Source organism: Ascidia mentula, chromosome 1 (genome assembly GCF_947561715.1).
Source record: "Ascidia mentula chromosome 1, kaAscMent1.1, whole genome shotgun sequence".
Classification (NCBI taxonomy): domain Eukaryota; kingdom Metazoa; phylum Chordata; class Ascidiacea; order Phlebobranchia; family Ascidiidae; genus Ascidia; species Ascidia mentula.
Genome location: NC_138566.1, coordinates 12591053 through 12609453, shown reverse-complemented (window position 1 = coordinate 12609453; position 18401 = coordinate 12591053). Strand labels below are relative to the sequence as shown.

The following is an 18401-nucleotide window of genomic DNA, read 5'->3' as shown; positions in this document are numbered from 1 at the left end:
TGGAGTATCAGCGTTTTCCACTGTATAATAAAGCTTGTACTGAAAAAAAATATTTTTTATCGAAAAGTCATATACTGCAAAATGGACAAGTGCTGAAATCGCATTGTTACATAGTACTGGAGTATCAGCGTTTTCCACTGTATAATAAAGCTTGTACTGAAAAAAAATATTTTTTATCGAAAAGTCATATACTGCAAAATGGACAAGTGCTGAAAGCGCATAGTTACATACGTTGTGCAACCGCAAACGCAATACTGGAGTATCAGCGTTTTCCACTGTATAATAAAGCTTGTACTGAAAAAAAATATTTTTTATCGAAAAGTCATATACTGCAAAATGGACAAGTGCTGAAATCGCATAGTTACATACGTTGTGCAACCGCAAACTCAGTACTGGAGTATCAGCGTTTTCCACTGTATAATAAAGCTTGTACTGAAAAAAAAATATGTTTTTTCGAAAAGTCATATACTGCAAAATGGACAAGTGCTGAAATCGCATAGTTACATACGTTGTGCAACCGCAAACTCAATACTGGAGTATCAGCGTTTTCCACTATATAATAAAGCTTGTACTGAAAAAAAATATTTTTTATCGAAAAGTCATATACTGCAAAATGGACAAGTGCTGAAAGCGCATAGTTACATACGTTGTGCAACCGCAAACGCAATACTGGAGTATCAGCGTTTTCCACTGTATAATAAAGCTTGTACTGAAAAAAAATATTTTTTATCGAAAAGTCATATACTGCAAAATGGACAAGTGCTGAAATCGCATAGTTACATACGTTGTGCAACCGCAAACGCAATACTGGAGTATCAGCGTTTTCCACTGTATAATAAAGCTTGTACTGAAAAAAAATATTTTTTATCGAAAAGTCATATACTGCAAAATGGACAAGTGCTGAAATCGCATAGTTACATACGTTGTGCAACCGCAAACGCAATACTGGAGTATCAGCGTTTTCCACTGTATAATAAAGCTTGTACTGAAAAAAAATATTTTTTATCGAAAAGTTATGTACTGCAAAATGGACAAGTGCTGAAAGCGCATAGTTACATACATTGTGCAACCGCAAACTCAATACTGGAGTATCAGCGTTTTCCACTGTATAATAAAGCTTGTACTGAAAAAAAATATTTTTTATCGAAAAGTCATATACTGCAAAATGGACAAGTGCTGAAAGCGCATAGTTACATACGTTGTGCAACCGCAAACTCAATACTGGAGTATCAGCGTTTTCCACTGTATAATAAAGCTTGTACTGAAAAAAAATATTTTTTATCGAAAAGTCATATACTGCAAAATGGACAAGTGCTGAAAGCGCATAGTTACATACGTTGTGCAACCGCAAACGCAATACTGGAGTATCAGCGTTTTCCACTGTATAATAAAGCTTGTACTGAAAAAAAATATTTTTTATCGAAAAGTCGTATGCTGCAAAATGGACAAGTGCTGAAATCTCATGGTTACATACGTTGTGCAACCGCAAATTCAGTACTGGAGTATCAGCGTTTTCCACTGTATAATAAAGCTTGTACTGAAAAAAAATATTTTTTATCGAAAAGTTATGTACTGCAAAATGGACAAGTGCTGAAAGCGCATAGTTACATACATTGTGCAACCGCAAACTCAATACTGGAGTATCAGCGTTTTCCACTGTATAATAAAGCTTGTACTGAAAAAAAATATTTTTTATCGAAAAGTCATATACTGCAAAATGGACAAGTGCTGAAAGCGCATAGTTACATACGTTGTGCAACCGCAAACTCAATACTGGAGAATCAGCGTTTTCCACTGTATAATAAAGCTTGTACTGAAAAAAAATATTTTTTATCGAAAAGTCATATACTGCAAAATGGACAAGTGCTGAAATCGCATAGTTACATACGTTGTGCAACCGCAAACGCAATACTGGAGTATCAGCGTTTTCCACTGTATAATAAAGCTTGTACTGAAAAAAAATATTTTTTATCGAAAAGTCATATACTGCAAAATGGACAAGTGCTGAAATCGCATAATTACATACGTTGTGCAACCGCAAACGCAATACTGGAGTATCAGCGTTTTCCACTGTATAATAAAGCTTGTACTGAAAAAAAATATTTTTTATCGAAAAGTCATATACTGCAAAATGGACAAGTGCTGAAATCGCATAGTTACATACGTTGTGCAACCGCAAACGCAATACTGGAGTATCAGCGTTTTCCACTGTATAATAAAGCTTGTACTGAAAAAAAATATTTTTTATCGAAAAGTTATGTACTGCAAAATGGACAAGTGCTGAAAGCGCATAGTTACATACGTTGTGCAACCGCAAACTCAATACTGGAGTATCAGCGTTTTCCACTGTATAATAAAGCTTGTACTGAAAAAAAATATTTTTTATCGAAAAGTCATATACTGCAAAATGGACAAGTGCTGAAAGCGCATAGTTACATACGTTGTGCAACCGCAAACTCAATACTGGAGTATCAGCGTTTTCCACTGTATAATAAAGCTTGTACTGAAAAAAAATATTTTTTATCGAAAAGTCATATACTGCAAAATGGACAAGTGCTGAAAGCGCATAGTTACATAAGTTGTGCAACCGCAAACGCAATACTGGAGTATCAGCGTTTTCCACTGTATAATAAAGCTTGTACTGAAAAAAAATATTTTTTATCGAAAAGTCGTATGCTGCAAAATGGACAAGTGCTGAAATCTCATGGTTACATACGTTGTGCAACCGCAAATTCAGTACTGGAGTATCAGCGTTTTCCACTGTATAATAAAGCTTGTACTGAAAAAAAATATTTTTTATCGAAAAGTTATGTACTGCAAAATGGACAAGTGCTGAAAGCGCATAGTTACATACATTGTGCAACCGCAAACTCAATACTGGAGTATCAGCGTTTTCCACTGTATAATAAAGCTTGTACTGAAAAAAAATATTTTTTATCGAAAAGTCATATACTGCAAAATGGACAAGTGCTGAAAGCGCATAGTTACATACGTTGTGCAACCGCAAACTCAATACTGGAGTATCAGCGTTTTCCACTGTATAATAAAGCTTGTACTGAAAAAAAATATTTTTTATCGAAAAGTCATATACTGCAAAATGGACAAGTGCTGAAATCGCATAGTTACATACGTTGTGCAACCGCAAACTCAATACTGGAGTATCAGCGTTTTCCACTGTATAATAAAGCTTGTACTGAAAAAAAATATTTTTTATCGAAAAGTCATATACTGCAAAATGGACAAGTGCTGAAATCGCATAGTTACATACGTTGTGCAACCGCAAACTCAATACTGGAGTATCAGCGTTTTCCACTGTATAATAAAGCTTGTACTGAAAAAAAATATTTTTTATCGAAAAGTCATATACTGCAAAATGGACAAGTGCTGAAAGCGCATAGTTACATACGTTGTGCAACCGCAAACGCAATACTGGAGTATCAGCGTTTTCCACTGTATAATAAAGCTTGTACTGAAAAAAAATATTTTTTATCGAAAAGTCATATACTGCAAAATGGACAAGTGCTGAAATCTCATGGTTACATACGTTGTGCAACCGCAAACGCAATACTGGAGTATCAGCGTTTTCCACTGTATAATAAAGCTTGTACTAAAAAAAAAAAAATTTTTATCGAAAAGTCATATACTGCAAAATGGACAAGTGCTGAAATCGCATAGTTACATACGTTGTGCAACCGCAAACTCAGTACTGGAGTATCAGCGTTTTCCACTGTATAATAAAGCTTGTACTGAAAAAAAAATATGTTTTATCGAAAAGTCATATACTGCAAAATGGACAAGTGCTGAAATCGCATAGTTACATACGTTGTGCAACCGCAAACGCAATACTGGAGTATCAGCGTTTTCCACTGTATAATAAAGCTTGTACTGAAAAAAAATATTTTTTATCGAAAAGTCATATACTGCAAAATGGACAAGTGCTGAAAGCGCATAGTTACATACGTTGTGCAACCGCAAACTCAATACTGGAGTATCAGCGTTTTCCACTGTATAATAAAGCTTGTACTGAAAAAAAATATTTTTTGTCGAAAAGTCATATACTGCAAAATGGACAAGTGCTGAAATCGCATAGTTACATACGTTGTGCAACCGCAAACTTAGTACTGGAGTATCAGCGTTTTCCACTGTATAATAAAGCTTGTACTAAAAAAAAAAAAATTTTTTATCGAAAAGTCATATGCTGCAAAATGGACAAGTGCTGAAATCGCATAGTTACATACGTTGTGCAACCGCAAACTCAGTACTGGAGTATCAGCGTTTTCCACTGTATAATAAAGCTTGTACTGAAAAAAAAATATGTTTTATCGAAAAGTCATATACTGCAAAATGCACAAGTGCTGAAATCGCATGGTTACATACGTTGTGCAACCGCAAACGCAATACTGGAGTATCAGCGTTTTCCACTGTATAATAAAGCTTGTACTGAAAAAAAAAAAAATTTTTTATCGAAAAGTCATATACTGCAAAATGGACAAGTGCTGAAAGCGCATAGTTACATCCCAGTCAAAAATTATCTACCCCTTTAGTATGGGCCTAGCTTGGTTTAAGTTCGGTTTAATGCGTTTAAGCTTGGCACGTCCAATCAGCACTTATTCGGACGTCAGCCAAACTGATACGTTCGGTTTACGAATGGTGCGCCGTGCTTAAGTTTGCATAATTTCCCCCTGCGCAAAATAATTTTGTAGTGTAATACGGTGCTTGAAGGTGAGTTTCGGCGGCGGGAGTTTTTCCTTGTATACCTGCGTCACACATATCATATTGTTTTTTCATAAGGTGGGCATAGAAGCATGAAGTTGATTTTATTGTATTTTGAGGTAGTTTGGTTGTACCTCTCTTGGTGAGTTCTGCCGTGGGGTTGTGACACCTGCAGTTTTGGAGGGCAAATTATTGTCAGTGAATTTTACCATAATATTTGTTGATTTTGCGAGCTAACTAAAATGTTTTTTTAAATATTACAAAGCGAAGCTGAGGCGCTGCTTCGTCATGGTTGGATGAACAACAAGCAGGCAGGGCAGGCTAGGAGGCTTGGCTAACTGCGTAATTAACGAGTGGTTTGTTCTAATGACTTGACGGCGGGAAACCTTGTCTAAATTTACAGGTGGTTTACGACAGCAGTTGTTTTGTGTCAGGTATTTCTGTTTGATATACTTGCGACTCAAATTTAGATCAAGGGTGAATACGCATCTTGCATGTTTGGGTGTAATGCGTCGATTGTTAATCTGGTGGAGGGGTAGACCACGCCAATTGCAAGTTAAGCTTTCTTCAACTGTCGTCATGTTAACGTCACCACAACCTTACAAAATATAAGGAATTTATACCGCTTGAATTCAACAGAAAATCGTCTGATTTGCTTTGCTGGAAAGCAACAGAATTTAGACTATTTATGCTGTATGTGGGAGTGGTGCTGTGCTGTAAGATAAAAATGTGCTGTGCCATAAACGTATTGTCATTTTCTGCATTTTTCTTTAGCTACGAGATGTTTGTTGTCGCCAAACATTAACACACATGAGTTTTCGTTATGTGTCCAAATGCTAAAAGACTTTGTTAGCAAATCTTCACATATTTATGGTAAAGCATTGGTCAGTTACAATGTTCATTGTTTGATCCACTTGTGTAATGATTATGAAAAACATGGTTCATTGGAAAACATTGGCTGTTTTCGATTTGAAAATTATTTGGGTTGTTTGAAAAAAAGTTTTAAATCTGGCTACAAACCTATGCAACAAATTGCAAGATTTGCATTTTATGAAAACCAAACTTCCCATTATATGTTTCTTAATTCTATGTAATATCCAGTCGAAAAAACTGTCAAAGCAATATTGCCTTTTGTCGTCTTCTCAAAAACCTTGTCAACTTAAAACATGTCGGAATTTACAAAGTGTGTGGTTTGAATGGTGATTATTTTCTGCTGAAAGTTAATGATCAAATTAAAAATGTGTTCTGTTGCCATATAAAGGACATTTCGTTGTCATTAATTTGCTTTATGCCACATGATATATCTGCATGTATATTTGTTTCTTCCACAGTACATTAGAATGGAAAATTTTGTTTGTATAAAATCCCCAAAAGCTGGATGGTCGGCGCCAATGCATGTAAGTGGATACCCAGCGATTTGGATGTACAAAGCTTCTTGAAAAATGAAATTTCTTCGGATGCAGCTTGGCAGACATGTCCTTCCACCATTCTTTGTGAAGGGAGTAAGTTGTGTGTTTGTGCCAAATAATTGTGCATTTTTGTTTCATGCATTTTGTTCTTTTCAGGCACACATGCCCGTTGTTTGAAAAGAAAATGTAGATCTGCTGATCTGGAAAGGGACATTCTAACGAGCGAATCCACTGAAAGCAGTACTTCTCCCATGATTCCCGTCTTGCAAAAAAGGTGTCCATAACCCTTGTGTTGATTTTTATACATAAAACCGGCACATATTTTTCATCAAGTTTTTTAATTGGCTGACCGGGGACCTTTGCTTGTGTATTTGCTTGTTTTAGTTTGCAAATACTTTCCACAGGTTATTGTCACCCAAGCAGCAAAAAACGACGTCACAATGGCAGGAGCATGACCTGTCTGAAAAGATTGGCATCCTTATCGACAAAACAAGACAGGTGGAACTTACTAAACCTAAAGTGAGCTTTCTTTTTACCTAATGCACTGAGGCTTTTGTCTGCATGCTTTACACTGTAAATGGCATCTGCTATACATTTCAATCATTTTATATATGTTGATACTTTTCAAAAGGACAAAATGCAACTTGCCCAAGTGATTGACATGGACCAACTTCGTGGCACCTTCCGGAATTTTGTAAAGCTGTTTATGACAAAACACCAGGCTCTTCAATTTTCGTGGAGTGGGTTGTTTTGGCGGTTGGACGCAGGAAAACAAAAATCCCATTCAAATCACATCCTCCGTTTGCATTTTTGTTGGGTGAGTCAAATTGCTTTAGAAATCTCACAAGACACGCCACACTGCGGGCCTCATTGTAAAGCCTTCCGATTGTGAAATATTTAATTTCTGTACACGATGGGATGTTACCAAAATTTTAACTAAATCATATGTTTTATGTTCTGTAGACGCATTGAAAGATGCAAGACGCAGGCATTAAGCACCAAGAAATCGCCTACCTGGAGTTGTTGACGGAGTGACCACAGAATATCAAGAAACGGCAATTTATCCTCTATTAAGCCCACCACGTCTCAGAGTACATAGTTTCGTCGAACAGTGCACTTCATGTTACACCGTACTTCCACTGCGCTTGCCACTGTATTTTTATTTATGGGTTGTTACTTTCAATAAAATATTATGTAATAAGTCGTGTTACGTGCGAGACGGTGAAGTAGCTAGTTTGATGAGGTCATATTTTGAAAGTATCCAGGCAGTATCATTATGTTCGGTAAACGCACGGCGAAAGCTCGCTCGGCCAAGCTTGGATTTGTTCAATTGTAGAACATACGCCGAACATATATCCAACATTTAAGTACGGTGAACATGCGTCGCCCAAGCTTGATGCCAAGCGTATCCCCAGTCAAAAATTATCTACCCCTTTAGTATGGGCCTAGCTTGGTTTAAGATCGGTTTAGTGCGTTTAAGCTTGGCACGGCCAATCAGCACTTATTCGGACGTCAGCCAAACTTATACGATCGGTTTACGAATGGTGCGCCGTGCTTAAGTTTGCATAATTTCCCCCTGCCCAAAATAATTTTGAAGTGTAATACCGTGCGTGAAGGTGAGTTGCGGCAGCGGGAGTTTTTCCTTGTATACCTGTGTCACACATATCATATTGTTTTGTCATAAGGTGGGCATAGAAGCATGAAGTTGATTTGATTTTATTTTGAGGTAGTTTGGTTGTACCTCTCTTGGTGAGTTCTGCCGTGGGGTTGTGACACATGCAGTTTTGGAGGGCAAATTATTGTCAGTGATTTTTACCATAATATTTGTTGATTTTGCGAGCCTACTAAAATGTTTTTTTAAATATTACAAAGCGAAGCTGATGCGCTGCTTCGTCATGGTTGGATGAACAACAAGCAGGCAGGCAGGGCAGGCTAGGAGGCTTGGCTAACTGCGTAATTAATGAGTGGTTGTTCTAATGACTTGACGGCGGGAAACCTTGTCTAAATTTACAGGTGGTTTACGACAGCAGTTGTTTTATGTCAGGTATTTCTGTTTGATATACTTGCGACTCAAATTTAGATCAAGGGTGAATACGCATCTTGCATGTTTGGGTGTAATGCGTCGATTGTTAATCTGGTGTAGGGGTAGACCACGCCAATTGCAAGTTAAGCTTTCTTCAACTGTCGTCATGTTAACGTCACCACAACCTTACAAAATATAAGGAATTTATACCGCTTGAATTCAACAGAAAATCGAGGCCTTTGTCTGATTTGCTTTACTGGAAAGCAACAGAATTTAGACTATTTATGCTGTAGGTATGTGGGAGTGGTGCTGTTAAAAGATAAAAAAGTGCTGTGCCATAAACGTATTGTCATTTTCTGCATTTTTCTTTAGCTATGAGATGTTTGTTGTCGCCAAACATTAACACACATGAGTTTTCGTTATGTGTCCAAATGCTAAAAGACTTTGTTAGCAAATCTTCACATATTTATGGTAAAGCATTTGTCAGTTACAATGTTCATTGTTTGATCCACTTGTGTAATGATTATGAAAAACATGGTTCATTGGAAAGCATTGGCTGTTTTCAATTTGAAAATTACTGGGGTTGTTTGGAAAAAAGTTGTAAATCTGGCTACAAACCTATGCAACAAATTGCAAGATTTGCATTTTATGAAAACCAAACTTCCCATTGTATGTTTCTCAATTTCCATATAATATCCCGTCGAAAAAACTGTCAAAGCAATATTGCCTTTTGGCGTCTTTTCAAAAACCTTGTCAACTCAAAACATGTCGGAATTTACAAAGTGTGTGGTTTGAATGGTGATTATTTTCTGCTGAAAGTTAATGATCAAATTAAAAATGTGTTCTGTAGCCATATAAAGGACATTTCGTTGTCTTTAGTTTGCTTTATGCCACCTGATATATCTGCATGTATATTTGTTTCTTCCACAGTACATTAGAATGGAAAATTTTGTTTGTATGAAATCCCCAAAAGCTGGATGGTCGGCACCCATGCATGTGAGTGGATACCCAGCGATTTGGATGTACAAAGCTTCTTGAAAAATGAAATTTCTGCGGATGCAGCTTGGCAGACATGTCCTTCCACCATTTTTTGTGAAGGGAGTAAGTTGTGTGTTTGTGCCAAATAATTGTGCGTTTTTGTTTCATGCATTTTGTTCTTTTCAGGCACACATGCCCGTTGTTTGAAAAGAAAATGTAGATCTGCTGATCTGGAAAGGGACATTCTAATGAGCGAATCCACTGAAAGCAGTTCTTCTCCCATGATTCCCGTCTTGCAAAAAAGGTGTCCATAACCCTTGTGTTGATTTTTATGCATAAAACCGGCACATATTTTTCATCTAGTTTTTTAATTGACCGGGGACCTTTGCTTGTGTATTTGCTTGTTTTAGTTTGCAAATACTTCCACAGGTTATTGTCACCCAAGCAGCAAAAAACAACGTCACAATGGCAGGAGCATCAACTGTCTGAAAAGATTGGCATCCGTATCGACAAAACAAGAAAGGTGGAACTTACTAAAGCTAAAGTGAGCTTTCTTTTTACCTAATGCACTGAGGCTTTTGTCTGCATGCTTTACACTGTAAATGGCATCTGCTATACATTTCAATCATTTTATATGTTGATACTTTTCAGAAGGACAAAATGCAACTTGCCCAAGTGATTGACATGGACCAACTTCGTGGCACCTTCCCGAATTTTGTAAAGCTGTTTATGACAAAACACCTGGCTCTTCAATTTTCGTGGAGTGGGTTGTTTTGGCGGTTGGACGCAGGAAAACAAAAATCCCATTCAAATCACATCCTCTGTTTGCATTTTTGTTGGGTGAGTCAAATTGCTTTAGAAATCTCACAAGACACGCCACACTGCGGGCCTCATTGTAAAGCCTTCCGATTGTGAAGTTGTCACAACTTTCACATATTTAATTCCGACATGTCGAATATTTAATTTCTGTACACGATGGGATGTTACCAAAATTTTAACTAAATCATATGTTTTATGTTCTGCAGACGCATTGATAGATGCAAGACGCAGGCAGTTAAGTACCAAGAAATCGCCACAGCGGTGAAACGAGTTTTACCTGGAGTTGTTGACGGAGTGACGACAGAATATCAAGAAACGGCAATCAATCCTCAATTAAGCCCACCACGTCTCAGAGTACACAGTTTCGTCGAACAGTGCACTTCAAGTTACTCCGTACTTCCACTGCGCTTGCCACTGTATTTTTATTTATTGGTTGTTACTTTCAATAAAATATTATGTAGTTTAAGTCGTGTTACGTGCGAGACGGTGAAGTAGCGAGTTTGATGAGGTCATATTTTGAAAGTAGCCAGGCAGTATCATTATGTTCGGTAAACGTACGGCGAAAGCTCGCTCGGCCAAGCTTGGATTTGTTCAATTGTAGAACATACGCCGAACATATATCCAACATTTAAGTACGGTGAACATGCGTCGCCCAAGCTTGATGCCAAGCGTATCTTGACATAAAGTGACAAGGGCCGTGCCTAAATTTATGACTGGGTCTTGACATAAAGTGACAAGGGCCGTGCCTAAATTTATGACTGGGACAGTGGAAAACGCTGATACTCCAGTACTGAGTTTGCGGTTGCACAACGTATGTAACTATGCGCTTTCAGCACTTGTCCATTTTGCAGTATATGACTTTTCGACAAAAAATATTTTTTTAGGACAAGCTTTATTATACAGTGGAAAACGCTGATACTCCAGTACTGAGTTTGCGGTTGCACAACGTATGTAACCATGCGATTTCAGCTCTTGTCCATTTTGCAGTATTTGACTTTTCGATAAAAAATATTTTTTTTCAGTACAAGCTTTATTATACAGTGGAAAACGATGATACTCCAGTACTGAGTTTGAGGTTGCACATCGTATGTAACTATGCGATTTCAGCACTTGTCCATTTTGCAGTATATGATTTTTCGATAAAAAATATTTTTTTTCAGTACAAGCTTTATTATACAGTGGAAAACGCTGATACTCCAGTACTGAGTTTGCGGTTGCACAACGTATGTAACCATGCGATTTCAGCACTTGTCCATTTTGCAGTATATGACTTTTCGATAAAAAATATTTTTTTTAATTACAAGCTTTATTATACAGTGGAAAACGCTGATACTCCAGTATTGCGTTTGCGGTTGAACAACGTATGTAACTGTGCGATTTCAGCACTTGTCCATTTTGCAGTGTATGACTTTTCGATAAAAAATATTTTTTTTCAGTACAAGCTTTATTATACAGTGGAAAACGCTGATACTCCAGTACTGAGTTTGCGGTTGCACAACGTATGTAACTATGCGATTTCAGCACTTGTCCATTTTGCAGTATATGACTTTTCGATAAAAAATATTTGTTTTCAGTACAAGCTTTATTATACAGTGGAAAACGCTGATACTCCAGTACTGAGTTTGCGGTTGCACAACGTATGTAACTATGCGCTTTCAGCACTTGTCCATTTTGCAGTATATGACTTTTCGATAAAAAATATTTTTTTTAATTACAAGCTTTATTATACAGTGGAAAACGCTGATACTCCAGTACTGAGTTTGCGGTTGCACAACGTATGTAACTATGCGCTTTCAGCACTTGTCCATTTTGCAGTATATGACTTTTCGATAAAAAATATTTTTTTTAATTACAAGCTTTATTATACAGTGGAAAACGCTGATACTCCAGTACTGAGTTTGCGGTTGCACAACGTATGTAACTATGCGCTTTCAGCACTTGTCCATTTTGCAGTATATGACTTTTCGACAAAAAATATTTTATCAGTACAAGCTTTATTATACAGTGGAAAACGCTGATACTCCAGTATTGCTTTTGCGGTTGCACAACGTATGTAACCATGCGATTTCAGCACTTGTCCATTTTGCAGTATATGACTTTTCGATAAAAAATATTTTTTTTCAGTACAAGCTTTATTATACAGTGGAAAACGCTGATACTCCAGTATTGCGTTTGCGGTTGCACAACGTATGTAACTATGCGCTTTCAGCACTTGTCCATTTTGCAGTATATAACTTTTCGACAAAAAATATTTTTTTTCATTACAAGCTTTATTATACAGTGGAAAACGCTGATACTCCAGTACTGAGTTTCCGGTTGCACAACGTATGTAACCATGCGATTTCAGCACTTGTCCATTTTGCAGTATATGACTTTTCGATAAAAAATTTTTTTTTTGAGTACAAGCTTTATTATACAGTGGAAAACGCTGATACTCCAGTTTTGTGTTTGCGGTTGCACAACGTATGTAACCATGCGATTTCAGCACTTGTCCATTTTGCAGTATATGACTTTTCGATAAAAAATATTTTTTTTCAGTACAAGCTTTATTATACGGTGGAAAACGCTGGTACTCCAGTATTGCTTTTGCGGTTGCACAACGTATGTAACCATGCGATTTCAGCACTTGTCCATTTTGCAGTATATGACTTTTCGATAAAAAATATTTTTTTTCAGTACAAGCTTTATTATACGGTGGAAAACGCTGGTACTCCAGTATTGCTTTTGCGGTTGCACAACGTATGTAACCATGCGATTTCAGCACTTGTCCATTTTGCAGTATATGACTTTTCGATAAAAAATATTTTTTTTCTGTACAAGCTTTATTATACAGTGGAAAACGCTGATACTCCAGTACTGAGTTTGCGGTTGCACAACGTATGTAACCATGCGATTTCAGCACTTGTCCATTTTGCAGTATATGACTTTTCGATAAAAAATATTTTTTTTAATTACAAGCTTTATTATACAGTGGAAAACGCTGATACTCCAGTACTGAGTTTGCGGTTGCACAACGTATGTAACTATGCGCTTTCAGCACTTGTCCATTTTGCAGTATATGACTTTTCGATAAAAAATATTTTTTTTAATTACAAGCTTTATTATACAGTGGAAAACGCTGATACTCCAGTACTGAGTTTGCGGTTGCACAACGTATGTAACTATGCGCTTTCAGCACTTGTCCATTTTGCAGTATATGACTTTTCGACAAAAAATATTTTTTCAGTACAAGCTTTATTATACAGTGGAAAACGCTGATACTCCAGTATTGCTTTTGCGGTTGCACAACGTATGTAACCATGCGATTTCAGCACTTGTCCATTTTGCAGTATATGACTTTTCGATAAAAAATATTTTTTTTCAGTACAAGCTTTATTATACAGTGGAAAACGCTGATACTCCAGTATTGCGTTTGCGGTTGCACAACGTATGTAACTATGCGCTTTCAGCACTTGTCCATTTTGCAGTATATGACTTTTCGATAAAAAATATTTTTTTTCATTACAAGCTTTATTATACAGTGGAAAACGCTGATACTCCAGTACTGAGTTTGCGGTTGCACAACGTATGTAACCATGCGATTTCAGCACTTGTCCATTTTGCAGTATATGACTTTTCGATAAAAAATATTTTTTTTTCAGTACAAGCTTTATTATACAGTGGAAAACGCTGATACTCCAGTATTGCGTTTGCGGTTGCACAACGTATGTAACTGTGCGATTTCAGCACTTGTCCATTTTGCAGTGTATGACTTTTTGATAAAAAATATTTTTTTTCAGTACAAGCTTTATTATACAGTGGAAAACGCTGATACTCCAGTACTGAGTTTGCGGTTGCACAACGTATGTAACTATGCGATTTCAGCACTTGTCCATTTTGCAGTATATGACTTTTCGATAAAAAATATTTGTTTTCATTACAAGCTTTATTATACAGTGGAAAACTCTGATACTCCAGTACTGAGTTTGCGGTTGCACAACGTATGTAACTATGCGCTTTCAGCACTTGTCCATTTTGCAGTATATGACTTTTCGATAAAAAATATTTTTTTTAATTACAAGCTTTATTATACAGTGGAAAACGCTGATACTCCAGTACTGAGTTTGCGGTTGCACAACGTATGTAACTATGCGCTTTCAGCACTTGTCCATTTTGCAGTATATGACTTTTCGACAAAAAATATTTTTTTAGTACAAGCTTTATTATACAGTGGAAAACGCTGATACTCCAGTATTGCTTTTGCGGTTGCACAACGTATGTAACCATGCGATTTCAGCACTTGTCCATTTTGCAGTATATGACTTTTCGATAAAAAATATTTTTTTTCAGTACAAGCTTTATTATACAGTGGAAAACGCTGATACTCCAGTACTGAGTTTGCGGTTGCACAACGGATGTAACTATGCGATTTCAGCACTTGTCCATTTTGCAGTATATGACTTTTCGATAAAAAATATTTTTTTTCAGTACAAGCTTTATTATACAGTGGAAAACGCTAATACTCCAGTACTGAGTTTGCGGTTGCACAACGTATGTAACTATGCGCTTTCAGCACTTGTCCATTTTGCAGTATATAACTTTTCGACAAAAAATATTTTTTTTCAGTACAAGCTTTATTATACAGTGGAAAACGCTGATACTCCAGTACTGAGTTTGCGGTTGCACAACGTATGTAACTATGCGCTTTCAGCACTTGTCCATTTTGCAGTATATGACTTTTCGACAAAAAATATTTTTTTAGTACAAGCTTTATTATACAGTGGAAAACGCTGATACTCCAGTATTGCTTTTGCGGTTGCACAACGTATGTAACCATGCGATTTCAGCACTTGTCCATTTTGCAGTATATGACTTTTCGATAAAAAATATTTTTTTTCAGTACAAGCTTTATTATACAGTGGAAAACGCTGATACTCCAGTACTGAGTTTGCGGTTGCACAACGTATGTAACTATGCGATTTCAGCACTTGTCCATTTTGCAGTATATGACTTTTCGATAAAAAATATTTGTTTTCAGTACAAGCTTTATTATACAGTGGAAAACGCTGATACTCCAGTACTGAGTTTGCGGTTGCACAACGTATGTAACCATGCGATTTCAGCACTTGTCCATTTTGCAGTATACGACTTTTCGATAAAAAATATTTTTTTTCATTACAAGCTTTATTATACAGTGGAAAACTCTGATACTCCAGTACTGAGTTTGCGGTTGCACAACGTATGTAACTATGCGCTTTCAGCACTTGTCCATTTTGCAGTATATGACTTTTCGATAAAAAATATTTTTTTTAATTACAAGCTTTATTATACAGTGGAAAACGCTGATACTCCAGTACTGAGTTTGCGGTTGCACAACGTATGTAACTATGCGCTTTCAGCACTTGTCCATTTTGCAGTATATGACTTTTCGACAAAAAATATTTTTTTAGTACAAGCTTTATTATACAGTGGAAAACGCTGATACTCCAGTATTGCTTTTGCGGTTGCACAACGTATGTAACCGTGCGATTTCAGCACTTGTCCATTTTGCAGTATATGACTTTTCGATAAAAAATATTTTTTTTCAGTACAAGCTTTATTATACAGTGGAAAACGCTGATACTCCAGTACTGAGTTTGCGGTTGCACAACGTATGTAACTATGCGATTTCAGCACTTGTCCATTTTGCAGTATATGACTTTTCGATAAAAAATATTTTTTTTCAGTACAAGCTTTATTATACAGTGGAAAACGCTAATACTCCAGTACTGAGTTTGCGGTTGCACAACGTATGTAACTATGAGATTTCAGCACTTGTCCATTTTGCAGTATATGACTTTTCGATAAAAAATATTTTTTTTCAGTACAAGCTTTATTATACAGTGGAAAACGCTGATACTCCAGTATTGCGTTTGCGGTTGCACAACGTATGTAACTATGCGCTTTCAGCACTTGTCCATTTTGCAGTATATAACTTTTCGACAAAAAATATTTTTTTTCAGTACAAGCTTTATTATACAGTGGAAAACGCTGATACTCCAGTACTGAGTTTCCGGTTGCACAACGTATGTAACCATGCGATTTCAGCACTTGTCCATTTTGCAGTATATGACTTTTCGATAAAAAATATTTTTTTTCAGTACAAGCTTTATTATACAGTGGAAAACGCTGATACTCCAGTACTGAGTTTGCGGTTGCACAACGTATGTAACTATGCGCTTTCAGCACTTGTCCATTTTGCAGTATATGACTTTTCGACAAAAAATATTTTTTTAGTACAAGCTTTATTATACAGTGGAAAACTCTGATACTCCAGTACTGAGTTTGCGGTTGCACAACGTATGTAACTATGCGATTTCAGCACTTGTCCATTTTGCAGTATATGACTTTTCGATAAAAAATATTTTTTTTCAGTACAAGCTTTATTATACAGTGGAAAACGCTGATACTCCAGTACTGAGTTTGCGGTTGCACAACGTATGTAACCATGCGATTTCAGCACTTGTCCATTTTGCAGTATACGACTTTTCGATAAAAAATATTTTTTTTCAGTACAAGCTTTATTATACAGTGGAAAACTCTGATACTCCAGTACTGAGTTTGCGGTTGCACAACGTATGTAACTATGCGCTTTCAGCACTTGTCCATTTTGCAGTATATGACTTTTCGATAAAAAATATTTTTTTTTAATTACAAGCTTTATTATACAGTGGAAAACTCTGATACCTCCAGTACTGAGTTTGCGGTTGCACAACGTATGTAACTATGCGCTTTCAGCACTTGTCCATTTTGCAGTATATGACTTTTCGATAAAAAATATTTTTTTTCAGTACAAGCTTTATTATACAGTGGAAAACTCTGATACTCCAGTACTGAGTTTGCGGTTGCACAACGTATGTAACTATGCGCTTTCAGCACTTGTCCATTTTGCAGTATATGACTTTTCGACAAAAAATATTTTTTTTCAGTACAAGCTTTATTATACAGTGGAAAACGCAGATACTCCAGTACTGAGTTTGCGGTTGCACAACGTATGTAACTATGAGATTTCAGCACTTGTCCATTTTGCAGTATATGACTTTTCGATAAAAAATATTTTTTTCAGTACAAGCTTTATTATACAGTGGAAAACGCTAATACTCCAGTACTGAGTTTGCGGTTGCACAACGTATGTAACTATGAAATTTCAGCACTTGTCCATTTTGCAGTATATGACTTTTCGATAAAAAATATTTTTTTTCAGTACAAGCTTTATTATACAGTGGAAAACGCTAATACTCCAGTACTGAGTTTGCGGTTGCACAACGTATGTAACTATGCGCTTTCAGCACTTGTCCATTTTGCAGTATATAACTTTTCGACAAAAAATATTTTTTTTCATTACAAGCTTTATTATACAGTGGAAAACGCTGATACTCCAGTACTGAGTTTCCGGTTGCACAACGTATGTAACCATGCGATTTCAGCACTTGTCCATTTTGCAGTATATGGCTTTTCGATAAAAAATTTTTTTTTTGAGTACAAGCTTTATTATACAGTGGAAAACGCTGATACTCCAGTTTTGTCTTTGCGGTTGCACAACGTATGTAACCATGCGATTTCAGCACTTGTCCATTTTGCAGTATATGACTTTTCGATAAAAAATATTTTTTTTCAGTACAAGCTTTATTATACAGTGGAAAACGCTGGTACTCCAGTATTGCTTTTGCGGTTGCACAACGTATGTAACCATGCGCTTTCAGCACTTGTCCGTTTTGCAGTATATGACTTTTCGATAAAAAATATTTTTTTTCAGTACAAGCTTTATTATACGGTGGAAAACGCTGGTACTCCAGTATTGCTTTTGCAGTTGCACAACGTATGTAACCATGCGATTTCAGCACTTGTCCATTTTGCAGTATATGACTTTTCGATAAAAAATATTTTTTTTCAGTACAAGCTTTTTGTACATTGGAAAACGCTTGATACTCCAGTACTGAATTTGCGATTGCACAACGTATGTAACCATGCGATTTCAGCACTTGTCCATTTTGCAGTATATGACTTTTCGATAAAAAATGTTTTTTTTCAGTACAAGCTTTATTATACAGTGGAAAACGCTGGTACTCCAGTATTGCTTTTGCGGTTGCACAACGTATGTAACCATGCGATTTCAGCACTTGTCCATTTTGCAGTATATGACTTTTCGATAAAAAATATTTTTTTTCAGTACAAGCTTTATTATACAGTGGAAAACGCTGATACTCCAGTACTGAATTTGCGGTTGCACAACGTATGTAACCATGCGATTTCAGCACTTGTCCATTTTGCAGTATATGACTTTTCGATAAAAAATATTTTTTTTCAGTACAAGCTTTTTGTACATTGGAAAACGCTGATACTCCAGTACTGAATTTGCGATTGCACAACGTATGTAACTATGCGATTTCAGCACTTGTCCATTTTGCAGTATATGACTTTTCGATAAAAAATATTTTTTT

The 18401-nt window shown here is 36.3% G+C and overlaps 2 protein-coding genes across 3 annotated transcripts; both read left to right on the top strand.

The window, feature by feature from the left end:
• Positions 1-6071: 6071 nt before the first annotated feature.
• On the top strand, positions 6072-7226 carry LOC145912958 (uncharacterized). 2 transcript variants are annotated; one of them, XM_083000444.1, is made up of 4 exons: positions 6072-6396; positions 6527-6620; positions 6754-6939; positions 7086-7226. In XM_083000444.1, the coding sequence occupies exons 1-4, from the start codon at positions 6374-6376 to the stop codon at positions 7092-7094; spliced, it is 312 nt and encodes a 103-aa protein (XP_082856570.1). In that variant the 5' UTR covers positions 6072-6373; the 3' UTR covers positions 7095-7226. The 2 variants fall into 2 exon arrangements, with proteins under 2 accessions (XP_082856570.1, XP_082856561.1); XM_083000435.1 differs by having other exon boundaries at positions 6075-6396; positions 6527-6641.
• A 1853-nt stretch (positions 7227-9079) lies between these two features.
• Positions 9080-9688, top strand: LOC145917867 (uncharacterized). The gene is made up of 3 exons (XM_083003173.1): positions 9080-9237; positions 9310-9427; positions 9553-9688. Exons 1-3 carry the CDS (start codon positions 9123-9125, stop codon positions 9686-9688), a joined length of 369 nt encoding a protein of 122 aa, XP_082859299.1. The 5' UTR covers positions 9080-9122.
• Positions 9689-18401: the final 8713 nt, after the last annotated feature.